Here is a 24,104-nt window from a genome sequence, read left to right on the forward strand (position 1 = left end):
TGTGCCGCCTTGTTTTTTTGGACGATGTCTCTCAAAATTCCAGTAAGAATGCTGTACAGCGTTTGGCTGCTGCCTCAAACCTTTCTGGATTTTGTACTAGTGTAAATTTACATATGTAACTATATTCAATACATGTAGTTATACATCTATCTACATACATCTTCATTTCTGTTTCTATTATAGTTAGACACCTTTGCGTTGCAGTTTATCTTTCTTGCTTTTGTTAACACTCTTATTTACAATTTTTTTGTGGAAAACAAAACCATGAAACTTTCAGTTTACTTTTTATATTGTAATGTGCCAAAGGTGGCCTTTTATACTGTGTTTTCAAGTAAATTTCTTCCATAAAGAAGATGCTATCAAGAGACATTGTAGGTGATAGAACTTTGTATCCAAAAGCCATGTTGATTGTGAGATCACCTGTTATTTACACTTTTAACACGAACTAGAGCATGTTGCATTGTAAATTCTCTCCCAAGACACTGCTTAACTTGGATTTTGGTGAAGTCAAGAGATGGTTTCTGAAAAGTATCAGGTATGAAACAAAATGGAAAAGAAAAAACCAAACACAAACCAAAGAGTTATGACTATTCAGATAAGCAGCTTTTTAAGAGTGAATAATTTTCAAGGCAAGTTTAATTGCAGTAATATATCTGTGGAGATATTTTTTGCTTAAAGGTTTAAGCTTAAAGGTCTCTTTTTGTGAGACATAATGAAAATACTACTAAGCATGCGTAACTTAAAGTTCATTTTTACAGAACTAGCATGGGGCCCTCCTGTTATGTTGGGAAGAGCACAAGTTCAGCTGAAATTAAGTTTTAGGCTAAAGATTATGTTTCTATTTTAGCTGTCCTTTATTAGCTCCCTGTTAAATTAGTGTTATATAAACTAAGCTTTAGCATAGTTCTATTTTTTATCCCTTTTTAGAGTTGGTATAATAAAGACACAGCACTTGAGGACAGAAAGCAATAAAACACAAGCCATCAGAATATGTAGCCAAATCTTCTTTTTCAGCTTAAAAGTGCATTTGTGAAAGGAAGGGCAGCTCTAGAGGATTGATGGAATTTCTGATTCAGTGGCCCTGTCAGGAGAGTGAACTATGAGATCTCTCTAAAGTGCTCAGATACCACCAGCATAAAAGCAATACAAAAATATCAAGAGTAGACCCCTCTGAATGAGAAGTATTTTGTAATTCTACCAGATCAGACTTGGAAAGAGAGGAAAGCTTGAACCCAATGGTCTGAGAGGAAATGTCTCAGATGCCAGAGCCCTGGAGGAAAGAGGCCATGGCAGAGACGGAGGCCATGACAGTCTTCCTGCTCAGCTGTTAAGACTGAGAAGCAAAATGCAACCACTTTGTTGGACACTTGGGGACGCATCCAAAGAAGTTTTAAACCATGCACAGCCAAATGTTTTGGTTACAAGTCTTGGATAAATTGCAAAATATTTGGGAATAATCTTCCTCATTTTGGTCAGAGTACAGTACACTGACTCTTACTTTACTAATAGTATCCTATTAAGTAAAGCAGTTGTCTGTTTAAACATCCTTATGACTTAACGCATGGATGAGCTTACTTTGCTAATGGGCATTCACTGGTATTTCTTAGGCACAAAAATGTGCTGGCTCACAAGAGACTGATACTCTCATGTTTGTCATGTATAAGCCTTCCGCTACAGATAACGTGTTTAATTTCTGCCAGAGACCTGTGGAAAAAGTGCAGGCATAAAATAAATGGTCACCAAAGCAATACTCCCCTCAGTTTCTTACCTATACCCTGTCTTCTCTAGCAAGTGAACTGGTATTGGCATGTGCTTTGCATTTCAGAAACTCAGTAATTCCAGTTTAATGCCTTTAAACTTGTAAAATTTGCAACAGTGGTGATTATTGTTCTTAATGTATTCTGGGCATATGTCTTCCAAAGGGTATGTTTAAGCAAGGAAAGATTTGAGATCAATCAGATAAACAACAGAAACAAAACAAGCATCTAAAACTTACTAATATGGGTTAAGCTCAGGGGAAAGGCAACTTAAGCACTAGACTTTAAAATAACTTGGAAGTGGTGGAAGGGAATATTTCACACCTGAGAAACAACAGCTTTAGAATCTATCAACCAAATAGACAACAAAGATGATAATTCTATTCAAAATCAAGTTTAAAAAAGAACAGGAAGAATGTTTCCTGTTGTATGTATTTTTGTGAAAGACTTAATGACCGCTTAGGAAGTAACATGAAGCAAAGCTGCTGCTGGCAGGTAGTGCAGTTTCCCAAAGGACTGTGGGGTACGACAGTAGTTATTAATGCCACTGTAATTCTAGTAAGAATATGATGTATTTGGAGACTGGTAAAGATGCATGGTTCTTGGTCACGCTGCTGTTGTATAATAAAAAGAGGGCTGTAAGAAAGGGCTAATGAATTACTCTTGATCTCAAGGAGCTGGTAAGAAAAGCAGAAGTCAGGGAGCCATGTTTTGTGTATTTGGATTGAATTTTGCAATAATATCTTGGTGTCTGCATTTGCAAGCAATGCAGTGAGGAAGGAACCTTCTACTTAAAAACAGTGAGGAGTGACAGCAGCGTTTGCTCCTGTGTGAGCCAGTGCCTGGGGCTGCTGGCTCCTGCTGCCAGGAGCTGCGTGTCTTCCCTGGCTGCTGTCAGTCCCTGCCCAGAAGACATAGTTCAGCTGCGAGCTGTGCTGGCTCAGCCCTATGATCCATGTGGCCTTGTCTCGTCTCTGTTTTGGAGACTGGCATTTGTGTGTGCCTGAATGTGCAGGCTCACGTGCCAGGCATCACACCACACCTGTTCCACACAGATCTTCCCTTCGCTGTTCCCCAAACCAAGGCTGGATGTGGTCTGTTCTTCTGGAATTCTCTATTGATCTCAGATATACAACCCATGTTCAGCCCAAAGGGTATTTTGACTTCAAACGGACACAGTATGTTGAATGATGTTACTTCTCCTACTCTTGCAGGCATCTCTCCAGCATTGCCCCCCAGCTCCTGGCTCATCCTGGCTGCTTCCCTACAGCTGCTCATGCCAGCAGCCCTGAGGGCACACTGCCACAGCTGGATCCGGGTCTGAGGGCAGCTCACACCTCTGCTGGGTGCTGTTTAGCAGTCAGGTTTTGTACCTTTTCAGAATGAAGTTTAAATTTCTGTTCATGAAAGGATTTCTGTTCATAAAAGGAAATGCCTTTGTATGTAATGCAGGCTGGCCAGCATGGTGCGGCCTAAGGGGAGCATTGCTGGCAGCGCTGGGAATCCAGGTTATAAAGATAAAATGGCCTGAGCAGTGGTTACTAGAGGAGCTGTGGTGACTGTGACAAGATGCATAAGGGGAAAATAGGCATAAGACAGCCAATATCTTAGTTAAAAGTAGAGTGAACTTGAGAAACAAGTTAACAAGTGAGGCTAAAGCATCACTCTTTGTTGCATAGTTGTTGTAGCCCATATGGGATTTCATTGGGAACAGTCAGTTCACACACACCATATGTGCAGCAGCATCTAGCTTAGCGAGCTGGAAGTTTGAACTACAAATTTCCTTACAGTTAGTGGTGTTAGTATGAGCCAAAGTGATATTAATTTTAATTAGAGCTGATTGAAGAAAAAAAATAATAATTTCCATTTGTTCCACAAAAAAAAACCCCAAATTTCCTTTTTGGCTCCATATGGAAAGCCTTGCATTAACTTTCCAGTGAATTTTTGTTTGCAAAAGGAGAAAGCAGTGGAAATGCCATTGTGTACTGGCAGAAGCATTCACACTCAGCAGGTAGATATGATTACTCTGACAGCAGTTTGTAGATTTGGTGGTTTGTAAAGTGGAGAAGGGAATCAGCAACAAAAAGCACATACAAGGGACCACTTGCACAATGCAAATTCTGAAAAGCAAACTTTTAAAGTGGCATGAAGAATTCATGAACTATTTATCATTCCAAGTATTTTTATTTAAACCATCTGGTGGGTGATCTGTAATAAGAACAAAGCAATGCCAAATCCAGGTGTCTATTCATATCGCTACAAACAGAACACAGGTTTGCATTCCAGTAGTGCTTTCCAGGTTTCTATGGAGAAGTGAGGTCTTCCAGTTTAATCCTTATCTAGAACAAAATGAAATAGAGGGGCTCCAGCACACACCCAAGCTATTCAGGTATATGCTGCAAGGTAGTCTGTGGTCCTTCGGCGTTGCTAGGATGTGACAAGAATGTTTTGTGGCACTCTCCTGACCCGTATGTGCACTTTTAATCACATAGAGATGAGGGTACAGAGGGAAGGAAGGGAGGGGAGCCGGGGTTGCTCTGGCAGGAGTCAGGCACAGCTACAGTGTGTCCCTGGAGCAGGCGAGCTCCTCTGGGCAGCCCCAGCCTCAGCACAGGCTCCTCTTCACTGACCCATGTTCCTTCTGACCCAAGAAGTAAGATCAGGTCAGAGCAGTGCATTTCGATAATCGATTACACTTTGCCTTGTTACCTCTATGCTGAACCCTGCGGATAAATGTTTTTCATTGAAGCTTATTTACCAAAAACATAGCCAGTCTGTATTTGAAGACAATGAGAGAGGGAGAAGCCACCACTCCCCATTCTTTCTTCATATTACATTTTCAAGTGTTTCTGCATAGAGATTTTAAGATTTTGGAAAGGGGTGAGTTTCAGGGTATTTGTTTTCTGTTGCCTGTCTAAAAGGCTGTGAGAAATTATTTCGCTTTGAGAGGGAGATACTGAAACCTAAGTTGAAACACTTAATTTAAACAATACGGAAATACGCAAAGTCTTTCTATGTTGGCCATGTACCCAGTTTGGACACTGCCTTTAGGAAGACTGAAAACACCTAAAGTGAAAGCATGGGTATATATGTAAAGCAGGTCAGATTCTTTCCTCTTCCACAAATGTAAGAGCCTTCTCTTCCTTGGTAAAATCTACCCAGCTTTGCCTCTTTACATAGCACTTAACTCTTACATTAGGCAGTGATTTGACAAAACTGTTTTTTAAAAAAGTGTCTATGTCTCTGTTTTTCTGATATAACAGCAGTGTGTCAGATGCTGAGGAGGAAGATACTGTTTTGAGAACAAACATTTGTTTGAAGCACACCTGCACCTGAATGATTCAGTTCACTACTGAGGTAGTGTACTGACAGGAAGGAGCTTTTATTCTATTAAAAAGTAGGAAAAAATGATGATGAAACTTTTCTTCTGTCTGTATAATGTATCAAAAAATAATTTACGGTATAATTAGAATGTGTGTGGAGAAGACTGAAACTAGCAAGACGTGCTTGTTATCCTGCTGACTGGTTTAGAAATGGGACCCAGTTTTTCTTCATTAGCTCATCCTCAGCATAGTCTCTTGAGTCAGAAACTCTCTCTTCGATGTGAGAACACAGTGTCTGATATAGCAAGGCCTTGATCTTGCCGGGGGTTGTGGAAAACTGTCAGGAAAGAAGTAAGTCTTGCTGAGCACAGCAGAGAAGCAGCACAGTAGCTTTGAATTTTTGTGGTTTATTGTTGTTGAGGCATGCCCCTTATCTTATATCCCCGTACTGCTAGGCTGAGCAATGTGAAAGCTGCCTTCTTTCAAGATGAATGAGCACCCCTGCGATCTCAGTCAATTGATGAATGTTACAGCTGGAAGGCTGATGCTCCAAGATGCTGGAGCCAAGCCCTTGTGCATTGCTTGCTGCAAGTGTTCTCCACAGCTGTGCTCCAGACAGCAGTACCTGGAGCTAACTAGTCCTACTCACTAGTTCCATCTCTTCCCAGGTTGTTGGCAAATTCTCATCTTTCTAGCCTTCAGACACCAGTGATAACAGATCATTGCAAGAACAGATTCATTTATCCAAAGCTGTTTAAAGATTTGAAAAGGATGCACTTCAAAGACAGGAAAACAGTGCAGGTGAACAGGGGAGAAGGACGTGCAGTCAGATTAAATCAGCCCTTCTTCTACATGCAAGCGAAGAGTCTGTCTCTTCAAATGTTTTGTTATAATAGCAAGGGGGAATAAAAAATGGGAAAGATCTCAGTTAAAATGGAAAGTTTATTGCTGAGCCTAGTAGATATGGAGAAATGGGAGGGGAGGAGGCAGACAGGGATGCATGGCTGTAATGTGTAACTTCTCTGCTTGGCAAAACCGGCTTATAGAGACACTGAGACTGAACTATGAATGCTATAGGTTGTGTAAAACACTTAAATGTTGCATGTTAGGTGGTATTTTCAAATTGTTTTCCATTCATCTAACAGGTGCCCACTGGAAAGGTATTTTGCCAAAATGACCAAAGGAGGAACTATGAGTATTTGAGAATCCAATTATTAAATGCTGAATCTACAGGCCCAGCTCGATATTGTAAATAGATGTTTAGCCTTTTGCAGGAAAAGTATCTTTGCAGAAAATGGCATGTTAACTTTCATCTTCGTGATAAATGGCTAGCAGATGTGCCATGTCAATGTTCTTCTAAGACTCAGGAGTCTACGATAGGGTAAAGTTGCTCTGCTAACTTTTGATTCACCTGACTCTTCTCAATCTGGTGGCTAAGGGTTCTGTGTCTTAACTACAAGTTCACATACTGGAAAAACCTATTATGTGTTGTGAACCTGCCTCCTGCTACCTTCATCTGAGATTCCCTACCTCTTGTGCTGGAAGAAAGAGGGAGTAACTATCCCACCATTTATAGTTTACACGCTGTTTTATCTTCCCTCAGACACCTTTCTCTCAATCTGAGGGTCCAGTCTATTTAGCTGCTCCACAGATGGAAGCTATTCCATATCTTTGATCTTGTTTCTTTGAACCTTTTCCCAGCCTGTGGGATGGAGGTATGAGATGGAAGACAGAGGATTGACCAAGGCTGTAGCATTCAAAATGTGGATGTAAGGGGTTATGGTGTGTAATGATGGTCTCTGCTTTGTTCTTTATCCCTTTTCTAATAATTCTCAATTAGTATTCTGTTTGTTGTCCTAAGCATTGAGCTGATATTTTTATTTATCTATAGTAATTGCAAAATCCTACTCTCAAGTTTAGTGAATCATGTGAATCATTGCTGCATTTTCATTTACTGATTTTTTTTTTGTCTGCCTTCTTATTGCTTTAGCACTCAGCCATGTAAGGTCTTCTGCTGTGCCATAAGGAGAACCTTGCAACTACCCCCTCCTTGCCCTTGCTCCTGCCATGTGTAAGCAACTCTAAGCAGCTGGGACACAGCCCCTGTCTTGGGATAAAGCCATGGGCAACCACTTACAACCATCAGGCTCTGTTTCCCTGCCTGGCATTTCCTGGTCAAATATGAATGCTCTATATCTTTGTCTTGCCTAGACAGTTGTCATAACTAATTGTAGGCAAAATAAAATGTTCCAACCAAAACTTTCCCTGCATAAATTAACAGGGGAAAAAGCAAGAGGATCTTTATAGCCCTATTGCCATGTGTTGTTACAGCACTCAGTGCCACAGCTTCATTTAGAACTTGATGATGCAATCTACAAACCAGTTAAACTATTCTGCTGTGATTTTACATAAATTACTACAAATCACTTCTCATTTCTGATGTTTTAATCATCTCTTGATTGCCTTATTTCTGCTTGAAACAACAGCTCCCTCCCCTAGTCTCCAAAACTGAACTTGTTAAAGGTTTTTATGTAGTTGTGACAGTAACCAGAGCCATAAAGTAAGAATAATTAAATGATTTTTTTAAGAAGATAAAACTAATTGTCTACCATCCACCACCATTGTATCAGAATCATTGACATATAGAACAAAGCATATCTGAGTATACAAAGTATTTCCTATTAAGTTGTCTGCATTGAAATGATGAACTTCCTAATTAGGTTATTCTATTCTGTCTCTTTTTATGGCAACCTAGTCTGTAGAATCTTTATGAATAGATCATGCTGTGCTGTACTTATTAATATATTTCCATAACCTAGATGGCATAATTAGTTGTATTTTTATCTCAAAGGTTCAAATAAAAAGTAATCTAGTAGAAGGTAGGATTCCCAGTTACTGAGTGTGGGAAAGACACCTATTCTGTTCTCACTGTCTTTCATCTCAGACATAATTCAATTGGTCTTTTTCCCAAATAAAATGTAGCCCTTCATCCCTGTGGAGGAAGGAGAGAGGTCAGAGACCTGTGGAGATCATATAAAATGATGTCTATTTTTACCTCTGCTTTTCTTTAAAGATAAAGTTACTAATTTTGTAGTACACTCAAATTGCAGATACTCTGTACACTGTCTTGTAGACAGAAAAAGAAATTATTTTCATTGCTGTTTATTGTAATTGAAAAACATTAATTTTTCTATTTCAGGTTTATTAATCAAGCCTTTACAAGTACATGAGAAGTAAAATGAATTTAATTTACATTTTATTTCTTACAAATGTCTCACTTGGGAAATTTGTGAATAGGTACCACCATGCTTTTAGAAAATGTCAGAACACTGACAGATGTAAATCTGTAATTTAATATTCATAACTGAAAACTCCAGATATAATTTCCAAGGTCAATAATTGTGAATAGTGTCAGGGGTTTATTAGTAGTCTGCTTTTCTTCTAGTGAAGTATTCACAATAATTATTTTAAAATTGAGCTTTTGAAGCTAGAATATTTCCATTAATGCTTGTAAATGAATTGCACTAAAGAAATAAAAGAAATAATGGTAGTAGCATTTACTGAAGAAACATGGTCAGGCCATCAGCTGAGGCAGTGCTAGAGGACTTGGTCTTGTGTACATGGGAAAATTCTCACATTAAAAAGTATTTTAGAGCTGCCAAGTCTTTGTTTCTCACGCAGGAGGCATCTTGAAGAAGACAATGAAGCCGTAAATGAGCTAGTGCATTGAGCAATAATTTCACGTTCAGTCTTACCACGCAGGACTGCTTGCCTCTTGAGAGATGCAGTGTTCCTGTCTCCCACAGATAGTCGGTTTTGGCCCAGTCCAGCAAATATCCTGGAGCGAGAGAGGTTCAGTCATCTGTGGGGCAGTGGAAACCAGGGGGGTTCCTCACAGAAATAGGCGCTTGCAAGATGGGGTCGTCAGTAATGAGGGAGGCCAGTGACAGGATCTTGCTGCAATGGGTGTGTTATTCATTATCACCCTGTTGTAGTCAATGGAGAATTATTTTATTTATATACTTACTTGAATCCACTTACAAGATGCATATTGCACAATATTTGGAAAGTTGTGTTTTACATGATACTGGGTTCCGGCTGATCCTATTTCCTTTGAATTCAGTGGAAAGATAAGAATGATGCAAAGTTATTCTGAAATGTTTTGGTGGTGGTTTTTTAAACTACTTATAAATCTATAGCCCTTTTTTGGGTCAAATTTATGTTCATGTATTAGAAGACTGCGTCTAGGGTCAAATCCTGAAAAGTCTTGTGATTGTACCTTGGTTATGCCCAGCAGGCTGGACTCCCCATGGATGCAGATGTAGTAAACCCCGTTCCATGTGGGCTATATCCAGAAGGTGTATTCTATCCTGTGGCTGGGATGGACTCAGTCGCTAGTATTGATTTAGACAGGTACCTGTACCTCAGTGTGATGATGCAGTTAGTTGTAGTTTTTCAATTAATTGTAAGGTCACAAAGCAGAGTTTTGAAGGGTTACTTGTAAAGACTGAATAAAGCAAATCCCTTCAGTGAAAAGACAAGGGCAGGAATCTAAAACATTAAACATTTATTTTTAAATGAATTGGCTTTCCCCACTCTTTTCCAGGAAGATGCAAAGCCAAAAGCTTAACTTTTTTAGCTCTTTCAACTTCACATATTAGGTGCCCCTACCTGAGGCTACAAACCTACGCTACTCTCATCTGTGTCTCTGCATTATACCCAGATTGCTCCTTTCCAGGTGTGAAATGGATTTGCAGGATTTCTGACCAAAATGCCAATGTTAAGGAGCCTTATTTTTAAAAGAATAAAAATACACATCTATCTACAGCTTTTCACAAAAATATTTTTATTAAATATTAGTCTATCTCCATATGATTGTTATTTTCCTGAAAGAAAGTCTTGGACCACCCAGCTTTTTTCTTTGTTAAACATTGGTTTGAGTGTGTGTATAGAGTAGTTCCTGGGCCACCTTCCAAATCATATAAACTTTTTCCTTAAAAGACCTGAAAATGGGCATAATTTAAGATCACAAGGTATTTTCCCCATTAAAATGTTCCCAAGATTAGATCACAGTTTGGTAAAATAAACAGAATTTAAATCTTTGGCTCTTTTTTATAGGGAATTCATTACAGACAGATTTCAGTTTGGGGCACGGTTCACTGGCGGGCGTGATTGACTTCAAGCGTGGCTCCTCTGCTGTTTTGAGACTGCACACAGTGTCAATAGAGATTTTGTGGGATTGGAAATGAATTTAATGAGGTTTTATACTCTTAAAGTGAGGTGATAAAATAAGGCAAGAAGTTTAATAGACAAGATGCTTCTGACATCCCACCTCACCTCCTGACTTAGCTTTTGGAATTGTTGTCCCTGTGTTGTTATCCACCCTTTGTTTCCTTACTCAGCCATCCTCTCTGAAATTCAGGCACTGATTCTGCAGTCAGGTCAGCACCATCCTTCCTCTTACTCGGTACTATAGATTGCATGACAGGAGCCCTAAAAGTTTGCATGCAAAAGCGAGTCAGTTCTTTACGTACTCTTACCTATGTTTATATTTTATTATGTTTACATTTGTTTACACAAATTAGCAGATAAACATTTTATATTTTTTTATATACATTTGTGTGCTCAACTAGCAGTATGTTTTTGTTACTTTTTCAAGCTGCATGTGTGGCACTCTGAAACTGCAGATCAAATACCAGCCTGAATACTGCAACAGCTTCTCAGACATGCTGTTTTGCCTTGGATTTATAGAGGTATACAGCTTAGATACAGTTATGGAACTAAGGCAGTGCAATATATATTACTATTAACTATCCCTTTGTTGTAGACATATTAGAAAAGCTGTAACATAAGAACTGTAACTGGCAGTATCTAAACAGAAGCATAGTAAGTATAAAGAAAGAGTTGGAAACTTCTATCACAGTAGGCACATCATAACAAATTCTTCTGGGGACGTAAACTGTTGTCTGGGATTAAAAACTTCAGAAATTTAGAGTCCATGATTGCCATCACTATGACTGTAGAAACAGCCTGGCAATGTAGATGACTAAAACTTTGTGTACAACTTATTCCTTCCATGTCTGTGTACAGTTTGCCATCAAAACCAATGGTCTGTACATTAAATAGCAAACTTCTCAGTTGATGGAAAGAGGGACATTCAGACACTTTCAGAAAGCTAGGCCTTTGGCAGAAGGAAAATGACGATTTAAGCTGTGGCTAAAGTCCACACTATTCCTACTGCAGTGAGAAAACAGCCTTAAATGTTTAATCCAAACAAGAGCTGTGGTTACTTCGTTGAAGAGGACTACACCCATACAAGAATGAAACAAAGCAACAGCATCTCCTTTTGTAAGATTCACAAAATCAGCATGCTTGCTATTTTTGTGTTTTCTAATGTCTTCGCATTTGTATCTGTGAATGAGGTGATAAAAATAATAAAATACATGACACAAAACACCAGTCTAAAGTATCACAGTAAAATGAAAGCCAGCAAGACACAACACTAGAGAACATAAGTCATGTAAGGCCTGCAGGGGAACAAAAGGGAGGAGATGTTTGGCTTTCATTTACTCTAATGCTCTAATGAAGTCCCAAGCATAAGGAAGGGACCTGCTTTTGGCTAGCTCTGCAGGACGTACTGATATTGCAGATGTACTCTGAAGACTTTCAAGCCAAGGTGGGCAGAAAACCATGGCAGTGACTTGTGAGTGTGCTGCAGCAGCACTCCAGTATGGAACGGTGTGATGACAGCAGGGTCACTTTGTCATCTATAAAATATTCCAAGTTTTATTTATAAAGGCAAGCAGCTCAGACAAAGCAGGACCTACCTTTCTGAGATACTTTTTTTTTTTTTTCCTCTAAATTCATCCCTTCTAGGGTGGAGAAAAAAGCTGCCTGTTCTGGAAAGATATCTGTAGCGTTTGGATTTTGATCTCTCCGTTCAACCTTTCAAACACCATCTCAAAACAGCATAAAGAACCTGATGCAGCTAGTATCAAAAGGTAATATGCTTTGCTAAAATATATATTCTGGGGTGGGTTTTTTTTTGTATTTTGAAATGAAAATGTAAAAAGCCTTCATGCAGTATAGGAGGAAAAAAAAGCTATATTCTATTCTGCTGATGACAAGATACATGTTTTCCTGGCTTGCTTGATGGATGACCTATTTCTGATACAACACATTCAATTTTGGTCCTTAAAGGTGATCTCTACCTTCCCCTTTCACCCTCCCCAAACCAACAGGCCTTTCTGAATTATATAAAACCTTGTTTTCAAAAATAATTTGCTTGGGTGGGTTCTGAGCCTTATCTGAGGTACATTGGCAAAGAACAGAGCAAATGCACTCACAATGGAGCTTCATCAAAAACACTGCTGGAAAGGCAGTAGCTGGTTTGTGAAGTCATTGAATGGCAATGACTGAAAGGGGCATGACTTGATACCTAGATTTTTTAGACAGGATTTTGCCTATCACTCTGAATGACCTATGAACTAGGAGAAATCATTTAATCCATCACTGATGGATGGTGACTATTGTTAGTGCACAGTCATTGAAGTGGTCTGCAACAGTTCATGGAAATCTCAAAAAATGTAAGGCCTTGCCAAGAATATAGGAGACAACAGGAGTTCAGAGTGCTGAAAGTCAGTTTGCAACAGCTTGTGTCTAGGAATGTGAGAAGGTTTTTCTTGAGTAAGCCTGCAAACATGGGCATTTCAATAGTCATTTGCTAATACAACTATTAGTTAAAGTGTAACAAGTCAGCCTATGTATGCTGCTGTGCTGTGTGACATTTCATAGCAACAGCACTTGAAATGTTTACTTACTTATCATTTCCTTACCCTTAATAATGAAATACCCAAGATCCTGTTTGCATTTCCCTTCCGTTAAACAAACCATACCCATTTGTAGATTTAAATGGGCCACATTTTCTGTTGTGAGCTACTGGAGATTTCAGCTATTTTTATATGGAGCAGCTTACCCTAATATCAGAGTGAAATCTCTGTGGTTATGGATTTGCTTCTAGTTTCTTTGGTGAAAGTTTCATATGATTTATTCCATAAAGTCATTGCTTTCTGACTCCTAATCCAAAAGGTTGCATCAGAGAATGGCTGGTAGGAAGCTGGATTTGCCCACCAAGGGGTGTGTTCTTTGCAGAGCATATGCCTGAGCAGGAATGTGGGATCACATTTCTAAATATGGATATTCAAGTGTCAGGTGTCAAAATGGAAGTGCCCTAATTTATAGTGTTGTAAAGGCTTGCAGCTTTGTTCAGGTGAGCAGTTAAACCTTGACATCACTCAGCTTCCTAGTGAAAGGCTCAAGCTCTCAACTGTTAAGCTGAAGAGGAGACCATGGTTGGTATACACCAGATTGATTAGAGATGCTATGGAAGTAACGAGGCCAGTGAACAGGCACACAGCGCCCTTCTGCCCTGTATGGCAAAGAGGGGGCAGCAGAACGCGAACACCACCTCATCAGATGCAACAGCATCTCCTAAGTGTGAGGCTGTGGCACCATCTACGGGTGAGAGCGCTGGCCAAACCGCTTTTCCCAATTTCCCCTTCTCTCGAAGGGGAATTTGAAAAAACCACAAAAGTGCTGCTGTAGTTTTGGTTCCAGATGTTTGCCAGCTATGCTTTTTGTCATTCAGCTGAGCGTGTTCAGTGCAGCGTAGACACCTGAGTCGGGCTGCTCTCCTTGGTATTGCTCTTCCTCAGCTCCTTACCCTGGGCCACTGAGATGTGCGCTGCTCTGGATGCTGTCCCAGGCTTGCTTTGACTCATCTCCTTAGCCCAGGTCCTTAGGTCCAGCCTGAAGTCCAGCTATGCTCAACATAAATCCTGACTGTTTTTATAATTTCAAAAGCGCCCACAGGTCCAGGGCAATAGTCCTTTCATATTTTCTAAGAAGAGTTGCTCTCACCACAAGTTTTATCATAAGCTGCTCCAACTATGTGATCCAGTAAGCATAGTGATGAAATCTGAGGTTTTCAGGTTATGACTCTGGTTCCTCTCTCCTTCCTTTTCTTCACTGCTTTTTATAGTATATGTTGGGAGTATTACCGAGAAGGATACTTGTCTTAAAATACAATATATTCAAAAGCTCTTTGAGTGTCAGCAACCTCTCTTTCCTCTGGATGAGTTTTCCTTGTGTTTGTGCTATTTCCTCTTCAAAACGTTGGCTCTGTGTTTCATGTAAATGTTGCTGTAACCTGGGTCTGGCAGGATGCAGTTGTTCTCATTTGATGTGGGGAGGGCACAAAGGGTGTTGGTACCTGGACTGCCCCTGGCTTGGTTGGAGCAGATCTTTCTTGCAGGGCTGCAGCTGGTTGTGGATGTCCCTGGGGATGGAGACACCAGCTCCTCTGACAGCTGCCCTGGGCAAGCTCCATAATATCAGTACAATAAAGCTCAGTGTGGGACCCCACAGAAGAGAAAAGACGTTTATCTCTAAATCTCCTTGTGAGCTGATTTTTTCCCTTTCTGGTTACCCATGCACCAACTCCCTGCCACCACCCCATGCTCCCTGTTTCTGGCAGGAGCCCCTGGCATGACTGGGCCATGGGTGATGGTGCTGGTTAGGGGGATACTGGCTGCAGCATCCTGCCACCCTGGTGCTCCCCTGTTTGGGGTGCAGGGGAACACCCAGAGCCCTCCCAGCACTGTGGGGAGCTGGTGGGTGGTGGTAGGGCAGCCCTGGACAGGGTCTCTTGATGCAGGGGGAGACAGCAGGGCAGAAGTGGTGCTGATATGGTGGAGGAGACTGACAGGGTCCTGCAGAGGGGACAGGGAGAGACTAGGAGAACAGGAGGGAGAACATCTAGCATTCAGACTTATTCCATGCAGCCAGGGACAGGTACTCTTTAATATCCCAAGTGAATGATAGGGAATGTCAAAAGGCAAAGCAGCTTCTGTGTTTTCATGGCTTTTGAGTTCCTCTTCAAGATGCTGCTGTGTCTAGTCTCAAGAAGCTCGTTTCTGGTCAAAGTCATATTGATTTGATATTAAAAACTACATAAGGGTCCAATTCAAATAGTGTAAAACAGTAGAGGTGTTAATAGATGGGGCAGGTACAGGGAATAACGTTCCTGTTGTGATCTCTTTCTCTTGCACAACATTCACGTGAGGTATTGGTAAAGGCGACGTGAAGGTGCAAAAAGCAGAGCCAGCTCCGAGAACTTCCAGCTCGTGTTTCCGTGCCTCGTCCACCCTCTGCAACCTCCGGGCCTGCAGCTCTGCACGGCAACTCCCCACCTCCAGCCCCTGCTCCACGACCGGCTCGCTCCCCCACACCGCCGGGCACGGCGTGCTGCCTTCGGGCAGGGCCCGCCGTCCGGGGGCGGGCTGCTGCACTCGGCAGCCACCGAAGAGGGTGAGAAAACGTCCCGTTCCTCCCGGTGAAGCCCCTCGGGGCAGTCCGGTGCCGGTTTCACAGCAGCCCCTGCCAAAGGCACGGCTTTGCGTCCCGGGCTTCGCCCTCAGCCTCCAGGCCACAGCACGGCGCGGAAAGGGAAGCGTTGTCCTTCCGCTCCCGGACAGACCCCCCGCGCGCTCCGCTCCCTCGGCGAGGGAGGGTGACAGCCGAGGAGGAGCTGCGGGCAGCGGGCGGGGCCGCCATGACACCGCCCCGCCGCGGCGCATGCGCGGCAGCGAGAGCCCGGGCGCGATGGCGGAGCAGGAGCAGTGAGTGGCGCGGCGCGGCGGGGCGGCGATCCGGCGCCATCCGCGGGGGCTGCGCGGTGGCGGGGCTGGGGGCGGCGGAGCGGGGCCGAGGCGCAGTGCTGCTGGTGTGACCGACTTCTCCCGCCGCGCAGGCCGAGGCGGCGCATCCCGCTGGTGCCGGAGAACTTGCTGAAGAAGAGGAAGGCCTACCAGGCCATCAAGGCCACCCAGGCTAGGCAGGCGCTCCTCAACAAGCGCAAGGTAGGGCTGGCCGCGGGGGGAGCCCCGGGGCGGCGGGCCCCGGCCGGGAGCCCACGGCGTGGGGGAGCCGGCGTTGTCCGGCGGGAGGCGGGCGGCCGGGAGAGCCGGCAAGGGGGCGAAGGCCGGGGCGGCCCTCATCTCCGCGCTCCTTGAGCATGTCTCGCGGCACCGTACAGGGGACAGAACTTTTCGGCTTGTTGTAATGAAACAGAACTTTATTGCGGGTTGTGAGTTGTTCCTCTTGGATCAGTGACAACCAGGGTAAAGTGTAACGTCGCTGAGTTTTTTGCGCTGCCGTGGGATTACACTGGCTGAAACGAGCTCACCTTTGCGGTGTAAACCTTCGTGGAGACGGTGTGCTTTTCAGAGAGTGCGTTTAGAGTTGGTGATCTGGCATTAGTTAGATAAATCTATTAGGGCACAGACAGGTCGTGGGTGAAGCCTTTTTCTGCATGTAGGGTGGCACGGAGACTCTGTGCATAGTGTGTGGTTTGTAGACTGGCAGAGCACAGCAGACCTGTTCCAGAATGTGAGACCTGTTCCACAGTATCTCAGCTAATGTAGCAGGTGCCTGTCTTGGAAGTGGCTTAAAGCTTTCCCAGGGAATCTTTTTCTGTGGAGTTGGTGAGATTATGTGCAAAAATCCGACCGTTTTTGTTAAATAATGTGTTCGTGTTTCTAAACATATCAGTGACTTGCTGTTTTTCCAAGGTGGAGCTGGAAGCATAAGCAATAATGTTAAATAGTCACCTCAAAAGACTCTTGTTAGAAAAATTACTCTCGTGATGAGATTCTGATTAGGTCTGCCTGCTTTGAAAATTCACGCTAATTCTATGGGTGACTTACAGGTGAAATGGAACAGAAGACACGTAGCATTAGGTTGTCTAACTTAAAATGGCCAAATAAGTTAGCTAGTAGTGTATCTGAAATATTAGTGGGTAACCGCCATGCACAGCCAGCTCCCGTTCATATGAGAACACTGTGATTTTGGTGGATGTTCTTGTTCCTGAGCTAAGGATAGGCATTTAAACATCTCTCTAATTTAAAAAAACCTGTAAGTTTTCTCATAATTCTGGAAAGTTTGGAGTTTTTTTCAATTGAGCTGGATGTTGTGTTTAAATTAGTAATACTTAGTAGTTATTTGAATGCTTGGATTTCTTTTCTGTATGTGCCTTTATAGAAAATTACTTTAAACCCAGTTATTTTCTGTTAGATGATAATTTTGAGTCACACTAGAGTATTGCTTTAGTATCTTTTTTACCCAGGTACACATGTTGTTTCTGGCTTTCACAGTGGTTGGCTGAGCTGTGTATGTAGTTGTGAAGATTTATTTGTGGCTGAAAATGCTTCCGTTTGATTTCTCCTATGCCTAGAAATATCCTGGGTCTTGCTCTGGTTTTCCTGTTTTTTCTGGGGAAAACCTCTTTGTTCGCTGTTCATAAATTATAGCTAGCTGCTTGTAAATTCGTATGCTGTCCCCTCCATGTTCCATCTCCATTGGGATTAGACCATCAAGTTTATTTTCTCCTTACTGCTTCCAAAACAGAAAGAGCATAGTTCATCAAGTTCTGAATTTCATTTAGCGTTTGAGATGCAGACCTCTAAGACTGTTTAGGAAGGGTGATAATTTCTTATCTTTCTGTCTTTAGGTCCAGAGGGGGAAACAAATCCAGTTTAAACGCCTTGAGGCTTTTGTTCGAGATTCATGGCGCAAACACCGAGACGACACCCGGCTGAGGCGCATGGAGCAGAGACCTGGACAGACAGTGGTACCTCAGGAGAACAAACTAGCCTTTGCTGTGCGGATTGTAGAGTAAGAAACTTTTCTTATTCCTTACTTTTATTATTGCTGCTTTCTGTAGCTGTCATGTCACTTCCAAGCAATGGAAGGGGAATCAACCCAGACATGCCTCCTTGCAGGTAATCCGAGACCTTTTATTGCTGTATTAGAGGTACATGGTTACTAATAGTTTTTTTTTTTTTTCTGACTCAGTATTAAGGGAGTGAGTAAGAGGGTAAAAAGAGTGATTGAGCTGCTGCGGCTGAAAAAAAATTTCACCGGAGTATTTGTTAAACTGACTCCTTTATCACTGAAGATGCTGCGGATCGTGGAACCTTACGTGGCGTGGGGGTAAGTACCAGTCCTGTGACTTGCTAGTGGTTGTCGACTTTATAGCTAAAACTCGTTATTGTCCCTTTTCTCATTGTTTTAAACATGACTTGGTGACTTTTCCACCTCTATACAAAGAAGTAGGATCGGACTTCCCACTGTATCCTGTCTTTCTGTTACGGAATCTGATTTTTGTTTTTGCGCAGACACCCTAACCTGAAATCTGTACGAGAGCTCATCCTGAAACGGGGCCAAACCAAGATTAAGAAAAAGAAAATGCCTCTGACAGACAATATGCTAATAGAGGAACATTTAGGTGAGGAAGAGGATGAGAAAGTGAAGTGAATCAAGGAAAGAGGCAGACATTGAGAGTTTGCAATCTGACCTAAGAGGAAGGGGTGGGAGAAGAGTCTCGCAAGACTTGTATACAGACTGGCAATTCTGGAGTAGTGTGAGAAAAGATAATACAGTTTGGTATCTTGTGTAAATGTTATTTGTGGGGGCTTTTTGTTGTTTTGTTGGGTGTTTTTTTTAATTATTTTTTTTTCTGCAGGGAACTGTGGTATTATTTGCCTGGAAGACCTTATTCATGAAATCTACTCAGCTGGGAAGAATTTCAGAAGAGTCTCAAACTTTCTCTGCCCGTTTCATCTGTCAGTGGCTCGCCATGCTTCACGTAACAAAGTGGGTTTCCTCAAGGAAATGGGTAAGCCTGGCTGCAGAGGTGAAGCGATCAACCAGCTTATACGTCAGCTGAACTAGTCAGGTGAGGAATGCCTGTTGTAACTTCTACATCTTCTCCTTTATCCCATTTCCTAAGAATAACTGTACTTCCATCAAAGGTGAGGGTGGGGCTCCTTTGTTTTTGATTCTTTACTCCACGGAAGTGACCCTCAAGGTAGGGGAAACTGATGAAGAGTGTGGGTTTCATTAGGTATCAGCAGATCCTATGGGACATCTCCATAAAGGCTTGACTTCGGGGAGATTGCATTAATGTGACTGTTTTTTTTCTTTCTTTCTTGTTCTGCAGGATCTTTATGAAAACTTCAGGATTTATAACCTGTCCTTTTCACATGTAGTTGTCATGGACATTATCTCTATGCAATGATATACTACGTCTCCTGATTGTTGGTGCCTCTATAAAAAAAAAAATACACAGATGATGATGGTGGACTTTGGGCTGGTCCTTCTTGAAGAAGATAAATTGTATTTGGTACAAGAAAGAAGTGACTTGAACTTCCAGGAGCAACCTGACTTCTGCACCTCTGTAAAACAAGGGGTTTTTTATACTCACTAGTGCTGCCTCTGTACCGGTCACCTCCTGATCTCATCTTTGGTTTAAAGCAGTGGTTGTCAGTTCCTGATTTAAACTTCTCTTACAGTTGACGTGCACACGCTGCCATGACCCAGTCCTCCCCCAGGGAAGTGCTTGAAGTTGCACTTCTTGAATTGCACTGCCTTCTAGGTGTGAAGGGGTGGTGCAGTCACCTGTTGAAAATACTGCTGACAGGTGGAAGAAAACACCAGCTGTTCCTCTGTTACTGCAGTGCAAGCCCTAGTAGTGAATAATGTCATGTTTTTTTCAAAGTACCTAGATTGCATTTATTTTAAAATGCCCTGATTTTGTGCTACTGATTTACAGAAGGCTGCCTTTTCGCTTCTGCTGGATTGGGGCTCCTGGAGAGAGCTGTTTTCTGGTAGGGAAGCCCAGAAGCTTTGTAATGCAGTGGTGGAGTACACGTACATTTTTTTAAATAAACTGAAATTTGAAATTATACTGTTACAACTTCAGATATCATAGAAGAGTGGGAAAAGTTAAATACTCTGGCTGAAGTGAATTTTCCTTGGTGAAGGAAATGAGAGAACTTTCAAGCTCTTTGATGTTTTTGTTCAACACTTACAGTTTTAAATCCATAATTTCTTCCAGTACAAAAATGAGTGAAGAATGCAGGAAGAGTCCTATGCTATTTAACAAATATGGGAAGCAACAGTGTGCTTAGTCACTAGGTCACTGTGACTATTTATACTGTTATTTCAAGATACAAGTGGGGGCAAACTTAAAAATCCATTCATAGAGGACATGGAATCCCCAACAGTTCTCCTGAGAGTCAGAGAAAACAGAGTAACAATAATAATGGTGAGGGAGGATTAAGTAGGATGCCTTTAGGGTGTTAGTCTGCTGTTAGTTCCATGACAGTGTTAAACTAAGATACAGCATCCATAAAACCATCTAAAATATGAAGTACTACAGACTCTGAATTAGGGAACACTATACAGTTTCAAGCTTTATTCTGTAAAACAAGAATACAAACGTAGAAAATGCTTGACAGACACTAGAGACGTACACTAACTTGAAACACCACCATCCTCAGAACCAGAGTCCAACAGTCATTAATATACAAAGCTTCTTATATTTAAGATTTTCTTGATAAACAGCTGCTTTTGTTGTAAAGAGGTACCAGAATTGTTCTGTTGATTTTTTTTAGGATTGTTTCTAGTAATAAAACATCCCAGGCTTTTAACGTGAATAACTGGCATGTCAAGAGTGAGATTCATTTTTTTAGTGCCAGAGAGAACTTAAGCCTGCTAATAGAAGGCAGTTTATAATAATCTTAAAATACTAAATGACAAGATCTGAACACAATTCTAGCAATTCGTCCTAGATTTAGGCAGTTTTTCTTCTGAATGCAGTAGTTTAACACCATTACTTTAGCTCATACAGATAAGTAAGAGTTGAACTATCACGAATACATTATTTAGACCTCTTGGAAACAATGCCAGCTTAATCTAGTGTTACACCACGTTATCGTAGGCAAACACGTCGCCTTTTTTCTTCAGTAAGAGCAACAGTAAGGATGTGTTCATGACTTAGCTGCACTACGAACAGAAACTATACAAGGTTACAGGTTATGTACAAAACTGCCCCGTGTCTTAGGGGTAGGAATCCTTTTTGTAAGCCACCATACTATTTACTTTGTGGATTGTAGTAGTGAAGGAGCGAAGGCGAACCTCTTCTGAATTGGCTATGAATTGTGGTCCTGACTCTTCCCACTTCTCTGGCACTGCCAAATCTTTATCTGTGTATATCAGCAAGTCGAAGGCACCTGTAAGCAAGTGGAAACAAGAGTCATGCACGTGTAAGATGGCATGTTTGAAGTTAAAAGTGCATCTTCTAGAACTTGAGACGTACCAAGGTTCTCAGAAACTACACCAATACTAGTTATGTGAAAAGGACTAGTAGTTAAAACATGAGAACAAGTCCAGCTTATATTCACATGTAGCCATTTTAGTTTTCTCAAGTGAGCGTGATGTCAATTTTTTTTAAGCATGTTAAAATGCTGCAGAGCTGAGCTCTATGTAACACTTAATATGAACTCAATGACAAGCCTGTCCACAGCTAGAGTCACAAAATAATTCATTATTTATGAAAAACTTACATTCCTTAGAGTACACATACTAGTTTAATTAACCACCTTGAGTTCTCTCCTTTTGACAAAAAAAGCTTTTAAGTATTTTTGGGGAGAAAGTACCACTAGTCCCTTTAAATGAAGTTGATCCAAGTTCTTTTAATGAGAGACAGTGCACAGTATTTACATTTGCAATTATTTTTAGTCTTTGTTGTGCAAGAAACACTGTAGGATAATTCTTAAAAATATCTGATCCAACATGCTGTTTTCATACTGTACGCGATTGCAAGAGACATGATCTCAGTCTAACGAAACGCTCTCAGAAATGGGATCGTGTATGACATGCAATAATTAAAAAGCTCCAGAAAATTAGCAGAAAATACTTTCTAAAGGAGAAAAGTTGTTGAGGTTTTCCAAAAGACATGTTTGATTTCTTCAGTGAAGTTAGGAATACTCACAGGCAGTTTCCAACAGTGGCAGAAAAGTTACTGTGGCAGTTATTTGTCTGATAACAGACCGAATTTCATCCTGAATAGCTTTCTGAGATTTTTCTCGTGGTGCACTGGAAGAACAGGAAAACTGTTAAGAAAGCAAGCTTCTACTACACTGACAGTTTTCTTCAAGTACAGTTCTCTCTATTAAGGTGTTTGCTATAGGGTTTTTCTACAGTAGTGACACTCTCTTAAGCCCTAGGTAGGTAGGCTTAGAAAAGTTAAGCGGTAGTTGGTTTTCCTTTATTGTCATTTGCAAAGCTTCATAGTATTTGTAAGGAATGTCACATTTGTTCTCAGTCCAGAATGGATGAGAATATTTGGGTATAATGAGGAAAGCAGTAGATCTTTAGGGCATGTACCTTATACAGAATCTTAAATGCTTTGTTGAAGATTAAAAATCAAGTTTTAATCTGATGCTTTAAAAAAAAAACACACAAAAAAGCTATGTATTATGTATGTTTCAATCATATAATGCCTAGTTTACAGACAAACAGAAGGAACAGCAGTACAAGAAGTTTGAAGGAACATCTTCCATGCTCTTACTGACAAAAGGCTGTCTCAGCGGCTCCGAGGAACCACAACAGCTGATGCACATGGTGTGTACCTTGTTGCCTGCACAGCTACTGGGCGTGGGGAAGAGCAGGCGCAGAGGAACACTGTGACTTACCTCTCATCCTTCGCGGTTTTGTCACACTCTATGTCAAACTGCCACCGCTCCAGAACCTCGTTGTTTTCGATGCTGGAGATGACCACCACCAGGCGCTGCACGATGCACTTGTACAGCCACTCTGAAAGGGCGGGACAGATAAGGAGCGTCAGCAGAGACACAACGAGGAGGGCACGGCAGCCTCCCGGCGGCTCGCAGCACCCCCCCCGCGCCCGCCACCTTTCATCTGCTCCACCACGTTGTTGAGGTAGTTCTTCAGCTCGGGGTCGGTGGTGACGAGGAGGGTGAGCCCGTACTTCTGGACGCGGGTGAAGGTCTCGGGGGGGTAGATGCCCCGCTGGTAGAGGATGCTGTTGATTCCATAGGCTGCAACAGGCGGAAGGGAGAGGGGGGGAATGCGTGCGTGAAACGGCTGGCCCCGCCGGCCGCCATGTCGTCCCGCAGGCGGCCCTACCAGCCGCACGTCCTCCCTCCCACCCCTACGCCCGCTTCCCCCCGCAGCCCCTTACAGAAAAACTCGGCGACGATCTCGGCGCTGCCCCGCAGGGTGATGCCCTGCTGGTCCTGGCCCAGCTGCTTGGCCATGGCGGCTGCGCGGCCTCCGCCGCTTCCCCGCCGCCCGGTTCAAACCGCGCCCCGCCCCGCCGCAACGCCCCTTCCTGGCGCTCCTCAGCCCGCCGCCGCGCATGCGCGCAGGAGGCCCCCCCCCCCCCCCGTCCGCCCCGGCGCCCGGGCCGCGCGCGCGGACCGTTGGGGAGCGTACCGTCTTGGTGCGCGTGCGGGCGGCGCGGCGGGAACGGCGCGCGGCGCTGCAGTCGCCGCAGCGGCTGAGGAGAGGGGAAGGCAAAGCGCGGCGCGGCGTCCCGCTCCGCCCCGCCGGCCCCGGCGCGACTTCTTGTGGGGGCTACTGTGCGGTTATCCACGGAAAATGCTGTCGGGTGCGTGTTCGGCATCTGCCTGTTAGAGAGAAAAGGTCTTTCCGCCTTAAAACATCCGCCGGCTTGAGGTGCCGTTGCGCGGGGCCGAGCCGCCGCCTGTGGCGGGGCGGAGGGGAGCGCAGGCTGTGGATGGAGCGGGTCCTCGCTGTGGAGGTGCTGTAGGAAGTTCAGTTTCAGAGTTTGTTCAGATGCATTCGTAAAAATGATACTTTTTAAGTCCGCATGAAATGAAGCAAGTACCTCGTTTATGGGTGGTTTTTGGTAGCGTTCCCTGTGTAAATCACGTAGTAGCGATCTCAAATAAAAACGCTCCATTCTGCAAGCACTGTCAAAAGGCAAGCAGGGAGTGCCTGGGAAAGCAGGATGAAACAGGCACTTTTTCCTTAAATCTGTAGGATAGCGAGTAACGCAAAAAGAAAGAGGTTAAAAGGCATTTAGAAAGGGAGGGAACCTGCCCTTTTTGTCAGGCTGTCACGGTGAAGGGCAGTT

The 24,104-nt window shown here is 42.8% G+C and overlaps 2 protein-coding genes across 2 annotated transcripts; one reads left to right on the forward strand and one right to left on the reverse strand.

Annotated features, from left to right (window-relative positions):
• The first annotated feature begins 15,736 nt into the window (after positions 1 to 15,736).
• RPL7L1 (ribosomal protein L7 like 1) lies at positions 15,737 to 19,914 on the forward strand. Its single transcript, XM_086611485.1, has 7 exons — positions 15,737 to 15,759; positions 15,891 to 15,999; positions 17,649 to 17,812; positions 17,993 to 18,130; positions 18,316 to 18,425; positions 18,663 to 18,875; positions 19,140 to 19,914. The coding sequence occupies exons 1-6, from the start codon at positions 15,743 to 15,745 to the stop codon at positions 18,869 to 18,871; spliced, it is 747 nt and encodes a 248-aa protein (XP_086467611.1). The 5' UTR covers positions 15,737 to 15,742; the 3' UTR covers positions 18,872 to 18,875; positions 19,140 to 19,914.
• A 608-nt stretch (positions 19,915 to 20,522) lies between these two features.
• MAD2L1 (mitotic arrest deficient 2 like 1) lies at positions 20,523 to 23,277 on the reverse strand. Its single transcript, XM_086611486.1, has 5 exons — positions 23,187 to 23,277; positions 22,897 to 23,043; positions 22,678 to 22,798; positions 21,975 to 22,078; positions 20,523 to 21,213 (listed from the first exon to the last, which is right to left on the reverse strand). Exons 1-5 carry the CDS (start codon positions 23,260 to 23,262, stop codon positions 21,041 to 21,043), a joined length of 621 nt encoding a protein of 206 aa, XP_086467612.1. The 5' UTR covers positions 23,263 to 23,277; the 3' UTR covers positions 20,523 to 21,040.
• Positions 23,278 to 24,104: the final 827 nt, after the last annotated feature.

Source organism: Tauraco erythrolophus, chromosome 5 (genome assembly GCF_009769465.1).
Source record: "Tauraco erythrolophus isolate bTauEry1 chromosome 5, bTauEry1.pri, whole genome shotgun sequence".
Lineage (NCBI taxonomy): Eukaryota > Metazoa > Chordata > Aves > Musophagiformes > Musophagidae > Tauraco > Tauraco erythrolophus.

Excerpts from the sequence above, each read along its gene's own strand:
- RPL7L1 (XM_086611485.1), top strand. Across the intron at positions 16,000-17,648 it reads CGCTCCTCAACAAGCGCAAG|GTCCAGAGGGGGAAACAAAT; the intron begins GTAGGGCTGGCC and ends TTCTGTCTTTAG. Across the intron at positions 18,426-18,662 it reads GCTAATAGAGGAACATTTAG|GGAACTGTGGTATTATTTGC; the intron begins GTGAGGAAGAGG and ends TTTTTTCTGCAG.
- MAD2L1 (XM_086611486.1), bottom strand. The coding sequence starts at position 23,262 with ATGGCCAAGCAGCTGGGCCAGGACCAGCAGGGCATCACCCTGCGGGGC. Across the intron at positions 22,079-22,677 it reads AAAACCGCGAAGGATGAGAG|TGCACCACGAGAAAAATCTC; the intron begins GTAAGTCACAGT and ends CTGTTCTTCCAG. Across the intron at positions 21,214-21,974 it reads GCCACTGTTGGAAACTGCCT|GTGCCTTCGACTTGCTGATA; the intron begins GTGAGTATTCCT and ends ACTTGCTTACAG.